The following is a 17,482-nucleotide window of genomic DNA, read 5'->3' as shown; positions in this document are numbered from 1 at the left end:
GGAGACAGATGTTCAGTTGGATTGTCTAAGTGCGAAGAGTCAGTTACGAGCAAGATGGTGCAGCTATTGATTTGTGATATTACAATCACTGCATTTGCACTTCCTGATGATCACTTAGTATTAACATCCACTTGCTGCATTATGCCTTGGACTGTAAGTGGTTTGGGGCACAGACTGTCTTTTACTCTGTTTGTACAGGGCCTCACACAATGCAGCCCTGATTCAGACTGAGGCCTTTACATGCTTATTTAGAACCAGACAACTACACAGGTTTTTCCCGGAGTAAGAATTTGAGTGAGATGCTCCCCATTAGCAATGGAAGCTTCCCACGCAACTAGTTTTATATTTAGTTTCAAATATATTTGTCTCTGGTGCCAAGTACGATGCTTTACCACCATACTAACCTGAACTGTTTTCATATCAATGTTCTAATTTCACGACATGGTAGGTCTGCATAAGCAGACATGCAAAATGATTATCTACATTTTTAAGTGTTACATTGCAACTGTCTACCAGTGCGGGCTTGTCTATGCCAGCAGAGCCCCCTAGTGGAGATGCAGCATAAGCTGACAGAAGTTCTGCCGACATAGTTACACCACCTCCCCAAATGACATTAGTTAAGCTTACAAAAGTGCTCTGCTGTTGGCACAGTTTTATCTTCACAAGGGGCTTTGCTGGCATAGCTATGTTGGCTAGAGAGAGTGATTTTTTCCACAGTCATAGCTGATATAGCTATGCCAGCAAAACTTTGTAGTATAAACTAAGCCTGTACCAGTGTGTGTCGCATCTCCTTGTTAGTAACTAATCAAAACAGGGTATAACTGCCTACTACTGCTACCAGCTAATCGTTAACACATTAGTTTAAGTGGAAATGGACTGTGATTTAAATCTGATGGTACCAGGTTGAAATACTGCTGATGACCCATGCTGGGGATTCACTTAATCAGCTCTTCCTCATTAAGACAATACTGCTAGTGGTTGCTGGTAACCTTGTAGACCGAGATGTAGGCCAGTCTAAATGTACATTATCTTCAAGGATCAAAGCAAGAAAATCAACCATATGATTCCACGTTAGAACAGGGAACCTGGACATTGTGGCGGTGGGGATCTTATTCCCTCACTTCAGCTTCAAAGCAACGCTGCCGGAGCCAATGTGATTTACAGGGAGGTGGGTTTTTTCTTTGTTGAGGTTTTTTGTTTTTCTTTTTTTTGGGGAGGGGGGTGGAGCGGAGGGAGAGGTTGTGAATGCAATTGTTCCTGTTAATTTTCATCTATTCTGTTTAGGAGCGCAACTCCCACTTTTCCTATCCTGATCCAAGTTAATTTAATGTAAACTTCTCATTTTTAAATACTGTATTTTATTTTCGATAGGGGAAAACAAGAAAAAAATCAACTGAAAACTCACATTATTATCTGGCATACTAGCTATATTATCTACAAGTATGATATTGCCTGAAATTATACTAATGAAATAAACTATTTAAAAAAAACCCATGTTTCATTAATGGAACTGGCCTGAAGTCTCAAACTTGTTATCTTGAATCCTAGACTTTTGCCAAAAAAAACCCCACATGTAGTCTGAAGTGATAAACAGCAAGATCAGATACCATTCAGACGACTAGGGCGAGGAATTAACATTGAATATAATTGGAAAGTTGAGCTTCACATCATGGCTCAGTGAAGCAGGCATAGAACTAGAAGTAAGAAAACTTGGATTCTGTTCCCAGCTCCGTGACTCGCTGGAGTTAATAAACTGATCCTTATCTCCTTTTTCCCATTTGTAAAGTGGTTATAATAATACTTGCCCCTTTACTTGGCAACTGCAAAACAGAAGTGACCCTTGGCCAACTAGTTTCAGAAGTTCAGCAGAGAAAACTTGAAATTTCAGTTAATTCCAAATCATCAAAACGTGTGTCTGATTTTTAAAGTGTAAAATCAAAGTTCAATTTACGTACCTTTTACCAATGAAGAGGTACAGTAAATTCACAGCAACATTGACCCAGGCACCCTTCTTCCTTAAAGCGTCTGCAAGCTACACTGTTTGGTGTTGTAACTATTTTGTGGCATGTTTTGGAACTTAGAAGTGTGCTACACATAAACCTGTTCACCAGAACTCTCCATGTCTGATATTATAAATCCAGGGTGCTAGGTAGATGAGGGAATGGCTCTGAGAGCCTCTCACTCACCATCTTGCCTACTTAGATATCAGGTTTTCCATTCAAAAGCAGTGCTGCCTCAATTCCTAATAACAGAGCATGCATATAAGCAAGTGCATTCTGATCACTGCAGAAATCACTTTCGTTTGTTCTATACCAACCTATGACAAGTAATATTAGCTACTGTTGACTAGGTTTCAAAATATTAACAGAAGTGGGGACAACATTATTTCCCTTCTATACCCACAGACAAACATGACAGCTTAAGTCTTAAAGGTGGTACAAAAAGGATGTTCTCATTTTACACCACAGAAAGTTTCCAAGTCAAACTATGAGAATCTGGGGGAGGGGGGACAGTTAAAGTAGACTTCAGTTCCCCAAAAGCTGTGGCTTACGGCCAAAGTCAGGCAAGCATGGAGCAGATGGAGTCCTGGCAAGGCCGCTACTGTCCCTGCATTAGCAGCATCTGCTCATTACCCAGAACCCTCGCCTGCTTTATCTAATGCTCCAGGAAAAGCATTTTGATTTGATTCATTTCAGTACGGTAACGTGCAACACAATTAGTGGTAAAATCAAACTGGAGGACTGCCAGTGCTGACAATAGGAAACAAGGCAGAAGAAATACGAGGCCAGTGGGTTGGAATTCAAAAACCACAACTGTGGATCAAGTTGCCAAATCTCATTGCCCCAGATGTACATATAGTATGCCTACTGGGCACAGGGCATAGAACTTACATTTTCTCCCAGTACAGTTTTTCTATCTGCCGCTCCTTGCATCTGGTTCCTCTGTGGTTGACTCCCATGGAATACCCCAGGGGTGCAGTCACCAGGACTCACGATCCAACTTTTCTTCAGTGAAGTCAGAGCCAGAGTACACCATAGCATGCAGGCACACATGACTGACAGCCTCTATACAAGATGAACCCTTTGCTTGCTATATTTCTTATGCCTTAGGAACTATTCGCAACTGCTGAACTATACCACATAGTGCTATCAGCAGACGCTAAATAAGCAGAATCTGCCTGTTAGTTCTTCCATGCAATCAGATGTCAGGGACATTACTGCTTGAACTCTTTTGAACTGGGAGAAACTGATGTTATCTCAAGGAGTCTGCTAGCCGTGGATTCTTTGCCTGACAACAAAACCTCCAGCACAATGGTGTTTGGTTTCTCTATATTAGTCAAACTTACAAAACAAAAGGGAGAGAGAGCTGGAAAAGTACATCAGGCACACACTAATTTAGGAAGTTTTTGTCATTTAGATAAAAAAATAATTCTCTTCACGAAACTATAAATATATGCTTTGTTATTCATGTTAGTAAACAACTGCAAAACCATAAAATACGCTAGTGCATTAGGAAACTAAGCTATTCTGACTGAGGCTCTCAAATCAGAATAATCACTGACCTGTCACAAAATCCGTTAAACAATATGCCCAGCAGAGTTAAGACATACAGGTTTACTCATGACAGTTACTTATTCTCACATTGTAACATACAGTTCAACACAAGGACCATGAGACAAACAGATAATTAGACCTGTAGTCACTGGAAAGACTAAAACACAAGCTAATATAAAACCAAAGAACTCTGCTCTCTTCACTGCTTGCACAAACTGGATAGAAAGCCAGAGCTCAAACCACCTTGTGCTAGAATATCCAGTGACTTAAATAACCAAGCTCAATTTATAGATGTTAATCACAACAGGATGGCTGCTGTGAAGAAATACTCCATTAACAGTTTCTGGTGACAACAAACAATGATAGAGTTCACACTGCAACAAATACTATAATCAGAATACTTTGTTTCTATCAGAGGGTTTGTTTGTTTAATTTAAAAAAAAAAAATAAATAGATAGATGGATTTGATTTGGCTGTCATACTTAATTTTTGTTCCCATCTGCCAGCTGGTGACATTACAGTGCATCAAAATCAGCACTAATACTGTAAAGCTCTGTAACTTTAACAGGTTTTAGTTCTGACAAGATGAGAGGAACAGGTCTTTCTGATGTCAAACCCCGGGACAAGGCACACGGAGAATGGAGGATACAATGGTGGTTAGCTTTGCTTGGAATACTCGGGACAGCAGAATCCCAATTACTTATCCAAGCCTTCTTTTTTCCCATGACCTGCCACCATGTGGCTCTGGTCTAGTCACTCTTTGCCTCAACTCCACATCACTCGCACACATCGGATATATCCTAAATAGCAATAGATTATTAGGATTATAATATATTCCCATTAAACAAACTATTAGGCAATATTTTTTTATTTGACAAGTAAGTGTACATGATAAAATAAGCAACTGGTGTTGCTTACAAAAAGAAACTTTCCTTCTTAGCCCCATATTGTAACCCAACAGCAGTGAAAATTAAGGTATCAGTAAAGGAAATGTTCTTTACATATACCCTATGTATATTCTATCCAGGGAATTCAGAGTGAAGATGCAGAATTCTGATTAACCAGGCACTGAAAGTTTAGCCATATTCCCATAAACATGCCTCAGGGTGCCCTAAGAAAAACAAGGCTGTAAGAAGAATATTTTACAGCAAACAATTTATTTGCTTAAGACGGCTTGGTTGGATCACTGCCTGGCAGTCAAACCCTGTGCAGCAGTTCCGTTAGGAATTACACATCAGTTTTAATGGGTGCTATGTTCCAATGCCTCCTAATGCATTTATGGTTATTGGCCAACTTTTTCACATAAAAGCAAGCGTGTGTGGATACAGAGGATTACAGACACACAAAGCTGAGCACAGCTGCTTCATTTTTGTAAAGCTTTTGTTTAAAAAAAAAAAAAAAAAGTAGGGAGGAGAGTTGTGGTTACTTACCGTCCTCATAAGCCGCTACAGCCAGAGAGCTGTTTATCCTCACAAAGGAGACATGCGGCTGGGGTCCAGGATCAGCAGAGCCATGCACTGGTTCCAGGATGGGGGCCGTGTAGTCCCAGGTGCGGGTGTCCCACAACCTCACATCTCCTGATGTATATCTGGAAGAGCAGGATGTTATTCATTCCAAAAATATTTGAAAAGATTTGGGAAAAGAGCCTTCAAACCAAATCCCACAGGAATGGGTCTCATTCTGTTTAAGTCCACTGCATGGCAACATCAATAATACAACTTAGATACTGAGTCTGATTCTCCTCTCACTTACTCTGTTTTATGCTGGCATAAATCCACTCATTTCAATGGAGTTATTCCTAATTTACGCCACTGTTCAATGCAGAATCAGGTCCATTAAGACTTTCAAACAGTCTAGAAATAAATCTATTAAAGTGTTCCCCATTGTGTTAGTGAAATATGGCAACAACATACATTAACTTTCTAGAAGGGGTGTAAGTGGAGATGAGCACGGGGGGGAAAACAAATGAATCAGTGCTCATTATATCACACTATAGATGGCAAAACCTGTACTGTAGCTTGTGAATCAACCCTCTTTTATCCTTAAGTCCTGCCTTCACTGCAAAAGCCATGTACAGAAATTTTTAATCAACAGCAGTATTTTTACACACACGAAGGACAGACACTGAAAACTAATGTTTTTTGTAGGCACAAGCTTTCCAGTGCCTCATCCATGCATCAAAGTTGCCTGAGTAAAGTCCCTGAAGGCTAACTGATTTGTTCATACAATTAAGTCCTGCCTTCTCACAGAAAGCTCATTTGCTGAAACACGTGACAATCTCTAGTTTTACTCCACTTAAGAATATAAAAAAACCTAAACAGGCCTCTCAGATTACACCGGCCATACCTAATAGATGAATTAAGGCCACAAAACTGAGAGTGGCACAGAATCTGACTACATAGGGTGTGTTCTAAGGCACTAACCATACAACTAGAGGGGTGCGGAAAGAGAGTAATGGATGCTGTGTGCAGAGTGGAACAGTCTGCAGAAAGAATGTAAGATGACTATCCCATGTACCAGCTTCCTTACTACTGGGCAAAGTAATGGACTCAATCTGGAAAGGAAAAAATAAAGGAATGGTGCACTTTAGTGTTTAATATGGAATCACAGTAGGACTGGAACAGTGAAAGCTCTAAAAACAGTTTATTTATCTCTTTTTCTATAGTGCTTAGATCCAAACAGTGTTTTACAAACAGAAGACAATTCTCTTTCTCATCAATTTTTACATCCACCCCAATTTTTTGCAGAGGAGTTTCTTTTAGAATAAAATTTTTCATGAGATTAGAAGCTCTTCAGGGCAGAGGACTTGGCTTCTCCTTGTTTATAAAGTGCATAACATGCTTTTTCTGCTATATAAGTAATAAAAATAAATACCACTAATGATAAATGAGAGGAAGGATGGTCTTGTGGTTAAGGCACTGGACATGTCTACACTCGCACTTATGTCAGCAAATCTTTTATATCTCCAGGGTGTGGAAAAAAAAACACACACCAAGCAACATCAATTTTGCCAGCATAAGTGCTTGTGTGCACAGCACTGTGTCAGTGGGAGAGCATCTCCCACCGACATAGCTACTGCCCCTTGTTGAGCTGGTTTGATTATGTCAACGGGAGAGCGCTCTCCCGTCAGCACAATGCGGCTACACAAGCGCTCTTACAGCAGCACAGCTGCATCGATACAGCTGTACCACTGTAAGCGTTTAAGTGTAGACATGGCCTAAGACTTGTGAGATCCAAGAAATTCCCAGCTGCTCCACAGATTTACTGAGTGACCTTGGGCAACTCATTTAATCTCTCAGTGCCTCAGTTCCCCATCTTCAAAATGGGGGTAATATAGTTTCCTTTCTCCCATCCTGTTTGTATAGATTATGAGCTCTTCGGGACAGAAACGATGACTTAATTATAAAAAGAAAAGGAGTACTTGTGGCACCTTAGAGACTAACCAATTTATTTGAGCATGGTTAGTCTCTAAGGTGCCACAAGTACTCCTTTTCTTTTTGCGAATACAGACTAACACGGCTGTTACTCTGAAACCTGACTTAATTATGTGTTTGTACAGCACCAAGCGGAATGGGGCACCCATCTCAATTGAAGCCTCTATGCGCTATTGTAAAAAATATTTTTCTACTATTATTAATTTGTAAGTAACATTAAGAGTCCCTGCCCAGAATATAATATTTTAGAAAGCTCTAACTTAATCAGACAGACCATTTGGGGCTATGGCACCGATGAAGTGATGGCTTTTCCTTTTTCTGGAAATTGTTCTAGTTCGACACATCTCAAGTGATGGGATATTAATCAACAGAAAGCAATGGTTTCTCTTCCTCTCCTAGATGGTCTCCACTGAGACCGTGACTCAAGCAGCTCTCTCCCACCAGAGAAAAACTGGCAGCACCCCCACCAACCCCCTCTCCTTGAGCCACTGCCCCCATTTCTGCCCGAAGAGTTGGAGCCAAATGACCAAGGCAGACCATACGTGTAGTGGAACGCCTCCAGTAGATACTCCTTGAAGATATGGGCGCAGCAACTCCACGAATGGAGGTGGAGGGGTGGTGAAACGACTATCTCGTCTCCATGGCCCAAGACACGAAGGCCAAACCTTTCAAAATTGTCCACTGATCTCGACTGTCCAAACCGAGTCACCTTGGGCTGGATTTTCAGAGGTGCTGAGAATCTGCAGCTCTCATGGTCTTGAACTGGAGTTGTGGGTGCTCAGCACAACAGGTCTCAAGTTGGACACCCAAAAATCAAGGCACCCAGAATAACTTGCCTCCGGCCTCCTAACAGAAACTCCTGCTAATGGAATTTTCCCACTCAGAAGCAACAAGCGACAGATGCTACAGTTTTTCTTTTAGTAGCAGAATCCTAACTCCGCAGAAAGAGGCACTGGAATTGTGTGTAAATCTTCATCCACTGCATGAGAGAAGCAGGCAGCAGCCAGTATTCACAGCCCCAAGCATTCAAAAATTATAAGTCAGGACCCCCAACTCATGAGATCTGAAAAGTAATGAAGTCTGCATTGTCTTTAATTTCCATTCTATTGTCTGAGCTCTAGGGATTCATGTTTCCAAGCCCCTCTCACCTCCCAAACATGAGGGCTAAAAACTTATCTTATTTTTTAAATGAAAGGTATGATTCTCCTGTAATCACATCACTCCAGGAGCTGGAGCTTTAAGAGATACCACATATTGCTAGAGCTGACAGCACTGAGCAGCAGAATATTTACCTCCATGATTAACCGAAGGAAAAACAGTAGCATCTCTCCCTACACAAATGCATACTTGTTGGCACTTATTCAGATGTGTGAATGTAAAACAAAAGTGCAGGAGACTGGAGTGGGAGGCTGAAGGTTTAAGCAAAATTAGAGGAGGAAAAAAAAAACAATTTGGTATTTCTAAAAGCACTATGCCTAACTTCTCTATACAGCATGCAAGATAAGCACTCTGCAACTTAAAACATGCTACCACACATTAGAGAATAAAAATAGCTGATTGGTGTTGGATTCCTTAACAGTGAAACTGCAGAGATTCCAGTGTGAAAAGGAGTTTTTAAAACAATGCTTCTTTAATGCTATTCTAAAGGACAATACAGTCTCAATGTTAGCTCCATAAACATTGTTAAAGTATTAGAAGAAAAGAAAAGCAGCTTTTCTACTTAAAGCAATTCATTTTTACATCAAGGGATTGTTGCACACGGCAAAGTTTCATGTTCATGTAGCTGTTTCGCCTACCATAGGTTGGCTCAGCAGAACAGTACACTGCACGGTAAATAATCTGCTCCTAGATGATAGCAATGCTGGAATTAATCTATTAAAGATTCTCCCACCCCAATAATTTTTAGGGTTCTCATGTAAATATTCTTCTGATGATTTATGCTAAACTGAGAGCACTACAAAATGAAGTCCTTTATACGCAGACTAGATACAGAAACTCTTAAGCCTATTCACATGGTGGCTTCTCTGCTGAGACTGTCAACAAGGATGACAATTAAAGCTCATCTGGACTGCTTTATGCCAGGAAAAAAACCTCTAATTTATTTTTAATAAAGCAATAAATAGGTGCTATTTTCTATGGTATGGGTATCATTCAGCCGTTTTTTATTTTGCCCTTGCTGTTTTGTTGAATTCAGTATCAAATTCATACTCACTTTCCGTGAAACAGAGCCATTTAAACACCTACTCCGTTGAAAATAGTTTACTCTACAAGGCATCCTATGTTAAAGAGTGGCTGAACGTTCTGTATTTGCTCCCCATCCTTGAACACTAGTATTGGCTCACAAGGCATTTCAAGATCCAGTTTCAGATCTCACACACTTTATTCACTCTGTGGTCTTGTTGAAACTTAAGGACCTTTCCTCTAGCTAATTCCCAGCCACACCTAGCACTCAACAAGCACCCACTTCCTGTGTCCCGTTCTGCTACTTTGCCAATGGTGATGAGACAGCCTTTGCTTCTGAAGCTCCTGCTAACCAGAAGAGCCCTTACCTACCTCATCACTTAATACTGCTAAAAAACAATGTCTTAATGCCTTTCTCCTACTACTTCTCCTTATTGTAGGATATACTGAACATAACCTTCCATAACTGTATTATTTATTCTGATATTATGTTTGGTAATGCATTTTAATCTCATTTTCACAAAAGATTCAGGCACTCAGAAGTCTAAAATCCATTTAATCTCTTTTGAAAATGGGATTTAGGCTCCTAAATCAGTTAGGCATTGTGACAATCAGTGCAGCAAAGCCTAAATACCTTTAACACTCTACGCCTAACTGACTAGCCCAAGACAAAAAGTGTTACAGTCAAAGTTGAATGCACACCCTATGAATGAGGGGTTTTTTTTCCATCTGTTTACTTATGGAAACAATAATTTAACTGCTTTTTACTGGCAGCAGCTTTACAAGAAGGTAAGCAATAGTTTCCTTTCTCTCTTTTATAGTTGTGAAAGTGGAAGACAGGTGGCTAGGAAAAACCTGTGGCTTGCTTCAGCTGGTATTCATGCTTACTCAGCAGTGGGCACTGAAATGCAGCACATGTGGAAGGAAGTGGAGGTGTGGAATTTGGACACCGTTCTAATGAAGTGGTACTGAAGAAACAGACAATTTCATAAGGGCAAAAACAAAATCAGATCTGAAAAAGCTTAACTATATTGGATAGCAAGAGCCAGAACAAATTTGGGGAAGGGGGAGGAAGACTGATCTCTCTCCAGAGCCCCAGATGTCTTTATGGTTGCCTAATGGCAATTACCTTCAACCAATTAAGACACTGCTATCACAGTTGCATTGTTAGTAAGCCTTTGGCCCTCAGTGTTGATGGCTGTCTAATTAGTGTTTGTGCAAAGTACAACTGCAACTAATACATAAGCTAACAAATACACAGAAGAAAAACTGATAGCAGAAGCATTTTCAAAACAGTAGTGAATTTGTTCATTCAGTCCATGGCAACAGTGCAGGCAAACTGTTTCCTTCTTAATGTACTCAGTGCTGGCAGGACAGATTTTCACTCCAAACAAATAGGTCATATAGGCCATCACTTGTTTTCTGTTTCTCTAGGATACTGGTATAGACCCTCGATTTGGGCTACCACAAGTACATCACTCCACAGCTATCGTTGAATGGTTTAACACCACGGATCTCTAATAAGCAGGCTCACAAATCAATTTACTATTCTCATAATTCCTCTAAAGAATATGTAGCAAAAAAAAATGAAAAAAATTTGCTTCACAGTTAGGTTTAATTTCCAGAAGGCAAACTCTGTTCTGTTTCCAGATACCTGTGGTGATCAACAAAACAAAACAAAGCAAAAAAACCCCAACAACTTCGTTTCAGGCAGTCAGTGACCATCTGTTAATACTCAAAAGATCTGATTATGAAATCCTTATTAAGTCACAACTCTTACTGAAGTCAGTGGGAGTTTTGCTCAAGTAATGATCCACAGTCATAGCACCAAGTTTAAACAGATGCCTGTTGATAAGCAAGTTAAATAATAATGAGCACTTTGTATTGTCATGCTGCACTGAACATCTCAAATCTTTCATCTTTATTCTACTAACAGTAATTAACCAGTCCTTCATGAAGTTAATGAAGGTACCTAGTCAGTGGGTTCTCTCATAGCATTTGTTTTTGGGTTTTTTGTTTTTTTTTTTGGGGGGGGGTGTTCTTTTTTGAGAACAAGAGTCAGTTAAACATGCAAATCCAGTCCACAAAAACCCCAGCCTTGCTCATTCAAATCATCCTATGTCTTCTTAGGTATTTATATTGCACCAATACTGTAGTAGATGAGTGCCTCATAGTCTTTAATGTTTTATCCTCAAGACCCATGAAGTAGGGCAGTGCTGTTATACCCATTTTACAGATAGGGAAATTGGGCAAGCACTTTAGTCTGTGTGTGCCTAATGTGCTAAGGACAATTACTTTCCACAAGGCCCATATAACAAGGTGACAGATTATATATTCAGTTTCAAATACCTCATTAAAATTATGACAAGTTAGGAGTCCATCAAAAAGCAACACACACAGAGTGATTAAACAGATTCTATGGCCTTGGGTATATTTAGACAGTTAAAACCCTGAAATCTTCACTGCTGTCAGAAACAGTGGAAGCTGTAGTTTAGGCATAGCTTGGGTCTGTGTATCCGTGTCTTCTGACCCTGCACAGAGGAAAGTTAGATGACAGAGGGATAACAATGCCCAATCCTTACCTATGCTCCAGCTTTCTCTACTAGCAGTTATTTTTGGATACTCATTTTGCCACTGTAAACATAGTTTATTACATATATACATACATACGTACATAGAGAGAGACACAGACAGACAGACAGGGAGGAATTATTTAGGAAGGCACAAGAGAGTATAACTAGAACAGGATGAAAATAAGAAAAGGAAATTTAAACTCAATATCAGGAAAGGGGAACGGTGTAAGTCCCATCATTTAAAAGAACGCTAGACAAACCTGGAGGTGAGAGGTGAAGAGCACAGGGAACAAACCTTGCAACTGGTAAGCCGAATTATCTTTTTCATTTTTAATGTCCACAATTCCATCCCACACTTAGTTTTGAGTGGCTTATTATTAGTCAAGACAGATGTCTCAGTGTACAGCCAAACGGTAAGTATGGACCATTTTGGCATCAGAGTGTGTGCGACTTTGTACCCAGCAAATTAACTGTGGGCATCACTTTGCTCCAACCCCTAGAAAACAGGAGCTAATAGCACCTGATGACATGCTGTTGGAGAAGGCACGGTGTTCTTTTGTTGAGAATCTGTACTGGATGTATCAAAATAGCATTTCAAAAGAGCATGCAGAAATATTTACAAAAGCTACTAATATTAAACAACTTTTCAGTCAATTTATTAAGTGCATGCAGCTTATATCCCAAGGTAATTGGAACAAACAGAAGTGTTAAATAGCATCCAGGACATTTCTTGTTCAGAGCCAGCAATCTGTCTTTATAAAAAATATTTTACAGCGAATTTGATTCTAAAATTTGATTATAATTCCTCCCTTAAATCCAAGGAGAAACAGGATTTTTTTTAAATTTTTTTTTAAATGATGTGAGTTTTCTACTTCAGTATAATCTTTGCTTGGCGTGAATAAGAAAGTACCCTGACAACCAATTTAATTAACAGTGCTGGACTGCTGCAAAGCCACTGAAACCATAGCTGGTATTCACCTCACTGCCACAGTATCACTGAGGAGGGCTGTTGGTACTTCCGCATAATAGTTTCAAAAGGAGACAAAAATACAATGTAAGAAACATACAATAATTGTTCAGACTTCAGTGGGGGACAAGAGAGACATGATAGCTTGATTTAAGAAGATATGAAGTAACGTGTTCTTACATCAGCAAGATATCCAAATTTTTAACATGCTAGGTAAGAGGAGAAAGTGCTAATTGAAAAGGCAACATTTGTAACAGCCCAGAAGGTATAAGGTTATTATAACTTTAAAATGAAATATATGAATGTGTTTTTATTTAATGTAATTTTAAAGTCAGGACAAACTAATCTAGCCCCAGCAGAAAATTGGGCTTTATAAAATGAAGTAAACTGTTGCAGATCTGGGAATATTAGACATTACTGCCATTCAAAACAGCCATGCACTCCTTGGAATCTGATAAAAGCTTTGGGTAAAGCAGCAGCTTAATGGTCAGGCAAAATGGAGTGACTGGGAGCTTCTACAAAGAGCCAGTCTCAGGTTTCTCCTGCCAGTTTCACCTGAAAGGCTCTTTTTCACTAGGTGGCAGTGAAGTGAATACACTTGTAACCTGAACTACCTTGCATGTTTTGTAATCCTATCTGAACTTGTGATGTCATTTGTTTTCAACCCTTTGAAAGGTGACCCGCAAAAGGAAACAATATTAAAGTTGGGCCATTTTTGTTTCTTTATCATTAGTGATAAAGACTTGAAAGGTTTCTTGATCTATTAAATGTCTCCTTTCTGGGGTTTTTGTTTGTTTTCGGGGGGGCAGGGGTTGCATTCAGACCCTGCCCCATCTGAAAAAGAATTACTGAAATGGTGACATCACAAGTGTAGAGAGTGAAAATTGAGCAATTAAAAGGGGAAGGGATTTTAGTGAGTTTGAAACTTTTGTTTGTTAATGTATATTCAAATTTAATGACTAAATATTTTGGAGAAACATCTTTGTTATGTTTTCAAACAAATCTGCCCCTTCAGTTAAGGTGTGACTAGCTACCAGTATACATTCTGAGAGGCATCTATTGAACCTTAAAGGAAAACCAAAAATTAGAGCAGAGCAGATAGGAGGATAAAAACAGAGCATCTCTCCACCACTCCCAGCAACAAACAAGCTAAGAGGTGAGACAGGATGTCCTGCAGGAACAAACCCTAGAAATAACCAGCTCAGGCTAAGGGTTATGTTTGTGGCTCATAACTAAAAATAAAGAACGACTCCAGGATGTTGGGTGGCCTTTGGACACTAACCCAGCCTATGCTGCATGTAATGCAGGGACTCTATACGTCACACTCCTGGTTAAAAAACTTTGTGCCACACAACGTGAAGTAATAGATACCAAGGTCAGAAGGGACCATTATGATCATCTAGTCTGACCTCCTGCACAACGCAGGCCACAGAATCTCACCCACCCACTCCTGCGAAAAACCTCTCACCTATGTCTTTAACTCCCCACACACAAGCATGTGTAACCCTCACAAGAGAAAACATTTCTACCATCCCTTCTCCAACACAAAGAAATTTAAACATCAGAGGCCTCATCTCTTCCCTTCCCAGTTGTTGGAAAAGTGGTCTCACTGTTTATGGACCTGACGTGTAAAGTTTTCAAAAATATGTACAACAGAAAATCCAATGGCAAAGAAAGTACTATTTCCACAGACATGGTGTCATGCTGCACAGAGGGGAAAAAAAATCCTTAATAAGAGGATGATCAGGGAGTTTTCTTTGTTGGTGGGCTCTGTGTGTGCGCGCACACGGGGAGGGACAGAGGAGGCAGACACCACAGCAAAGTGAGTATTCATATAGATATGAAAGTTGAAAGGAGCCTGCAACACAGTTCAAGGATGCCTGCACCCAAGCATCCCACATAGAGCCTATCAGGCAGCAATAAAACAACCGCTGTTGTACTACCAGAGCAGTGCTCTGCGATACTGGCAGGATCCTTTACCTAGAAACAGCTCATAATCTAATGAACTCCAAATAACTTGTCAAGTAGGGCTTTGAGTTTTTGTGCTTCAGGGATTCATTGTGATTGCAAAATGGAGTGAGTAACAACTGACTACAATGTCCAATAGGGTATGTCAATACTAGCAAAGGAGATTAATGTAGAGATTACCATGCAGGTATACATTAGCTTAGATGATTGTGATGGATATTTTTAGAATACTGTAATGATGGAGGAAAGAACTGCTGCAGAACTCAGGTGTGCTACAGATATTTACTGCATAACAGTCAAACATATACTGAAAACTAATGTATTCAGAAATTGTGAAACATTTTCCATGACAATTTATAAGATACACATATACAGATAAGCTACTGCTTAGGTCAGTTTTGACCTTTACATTTTAACAAAAACTCCAATTATATTCAAGAGACACACTGGGGGTGGCTGAAAGGCCAGCGTCTCTTTAAGTGGATCCTTTGAGACAAGTAACTGTAGAAAGGCTGGTGTATACAACATTGATTGGGAGTGAGGTAACCACAAACATCACTGTCTCAAATGAAAAGGAATTCAAGGTCTGACCCAGAAAACAAGCATCGTAACCACTAGATAAAATTTTAATGATAAACACAAGATGCTCCACACACAGGCCAGACTGAATTATCTGATAAAGCCATAAATGCAAGGTTCTTTTAGAAAGAAGAAATCTTAGCAGCCTCCTTCAACCCACAGCTCAAGCTGTGCTAAATCAGTCCTTGATATTGTGCCATCTTCTGGTTTGGGTATTGGCAGCAGGATGGAGAGAATGTGGAAGGCAGGAAGATAAATTATGGGTTTCCCTATACAAAAGTGAGTTCCAATCTGTTCATATTTTGCTTCCTTACAGGAAGCAGGAAGACAATGTCTCAACCTACTTGGTTCCAAATGACTGCATACTCCTGAACGAGTTTAGTCAGGTTAACAATAAAGTTTGCAAAACACAATTCAGGGTAACAGTGGTAAGTCATCCTCTTAGAATTGTTTGTCTATAACCTTTTCACGTTCCTTTTCAGACAAATTTAAAAACCCTCTATGGCAAATTAAAGAGCTGTACTATTCCATTTTTCTTCCATATAAGAGACAGTATAGTGAAGCATCTAGAGTTTGTATTTATTTCTTCCAGAGGGGTGATGAAGCTGAGCCACAAAATGACGCTATAACATTTAGCGTGCTAAGTGCCACTGTTTCCAAAGCAATAAAATATTGATTCAAATGCCACTAATTACAAAATTAGTTTTAAGATTATAAAAAATAATCGTTAAGGTCCCAATCCTGTGGACAGTTACTCACATGCTGAACTTTAGGGACATGATGAGTCCCATTCAATTCACATGTGTAATGCTAAGCATAAGTGTTTGCAGGGCTGGAGACACAATCATTAAATGTAAAAGATTACTGATATTTACACCCAGAAGTAAATTGACTTCTGTTAACCTCAGCTATTAAACTACTCATTCACTACTAGGATGCAACAGCTAAATATTGATCACTGGATTCATTATAGTTTTATGACTTATAAATCTGAAAGATGTGACGCCATTAACCACAATACTATAAAGGATTTTTTTGCGGTTTTTTAATGTTTGGAATCCAAGAACCACCTATTTCAATTAAAGCTGCATATTTAGGTACTTCTGTTCATCACATGAGGATGGTAAGGTATTTTCTTATATAGTTAGCAACTGGTAAGTTTCAGCTACTTTTTTGTAGGTATGTCTTGTTTTTATTCCTACTTTTACTGAAGACGATGGTGTCTAAGCTTGACAGCTTGCCTTTTTATGAACAGAAGTTGGTCCAATAAAGATTACCTCACCCACCTTGTCTGTCTAAACATTTAAAAAGAAACACTGCTATTAAAAAAGTAAGAAAAATAAAATCTGAAAATATCAATATACCTGGGGACAGACCTTCTGAAATAAAACTTCTTAAAACTCAGACAGAAGGAACTGGGAACTGTAAGCTCCACAGACCACCCGTTTTAAAAGAGCAGGAGAGACAAAGACAAGATACTTGGGAAAAAATGCCACAGACTTGAAGCTGAACACACCGTATAAATGGCAAACATGATTACAGGTTGTGAAAGCAGTACCAGTAGTCTTGTTTAAATAACAATTCTTAAAAACAGCTGGGCAGTTTTAGGGTGGTATGAAATTTTGTGCTATCTTGAAAGAATCAGAACTTGAATGTCATTGGTAGAATGCCAGATGCATCTTCTCTTCTGGAAAATTGTATTCGAATTCGGGTGGCTAACCTGTGGCTCTGGAGCCGCACACGGCTCTTCAGAGGTTAATATGCGGCTCCTTGCATAGGCACCGACTCCGGGGCTGGAGCTAGAGATGCCAACTTTCCAATGTGCTGTGGGGTGCTCACTGCTCAACCCCCTGCTCTGCCCCAGGTCCTGCCATCACTCCACCCCTTCCTGCCCCCTCCCCTGAGCCTGCCATGCCCTTGTTCCTCCCCGCTCCCCACCAGAGCCTCCTGCGCACTGCAAAATAGTTGATTGTGGCAGGTGGGAAGCATGGGGAGGGAGGGGGAGGCGCTGATTGGCGGGGTGCCAGTGGGCAGGAGGTGCTGGGGGCAGTGGATGGGGGGCTGCTGACATATTACTGTGCCTCTTTGGCAATGTTCACTGGTAAATTCTGGCTCCTTCTCAGGCTCAGGTTGGCCACCCCTGTATCAGATATCTGGAATACACTTGTGTGCATGGCATTTTAAAGGGATGTTCTCAGGTAGCCTACATTCCAAATAAGAGTGAAG

The 17,482-nt window shown here is 40.0% G+C and overlaps 1 protein-coding gene across 1 annotated transcript in view; it reads right to left on the bottom strand.

Moving 5' to 3' along the window:
* The window catches only part of FBXW8 (F-box and WD repeat domain containing 8), a 62,923-nt gene that overhangs the window by 30,359 nt on the left and 15,082 nt on the right, over nt 1-17,482 (bottom strand). The window contains exon 5 of the mRNA XM_084649037.1: nt 4,985-5,142. Within this exon, the coding sequence (XP_084505163.1) occupies nt 4,985-5,142 (158 nt within the window). The remainder of the gene's footprint in view (nt 1-4,984; nt 5,143-17,482) is intronic.

Source organism: Lepidochelys olivacea (genome assembly GCF_965140295.1).
Source record: "Lepidochelys olivacea isolate rLepOli2 genome assembly, chromosome: 15".
NCBI classification, from domain to species: Eukaryota; Metazoa; Chordata; order Testudines; family Cheloniidae; genus Lepidochelys; species Lepidochelys olivacea.
Note: the sequence above shows the minus strand (reverse complement) of the source record. Positions and strands in the feature narration are given on the sequence as shown.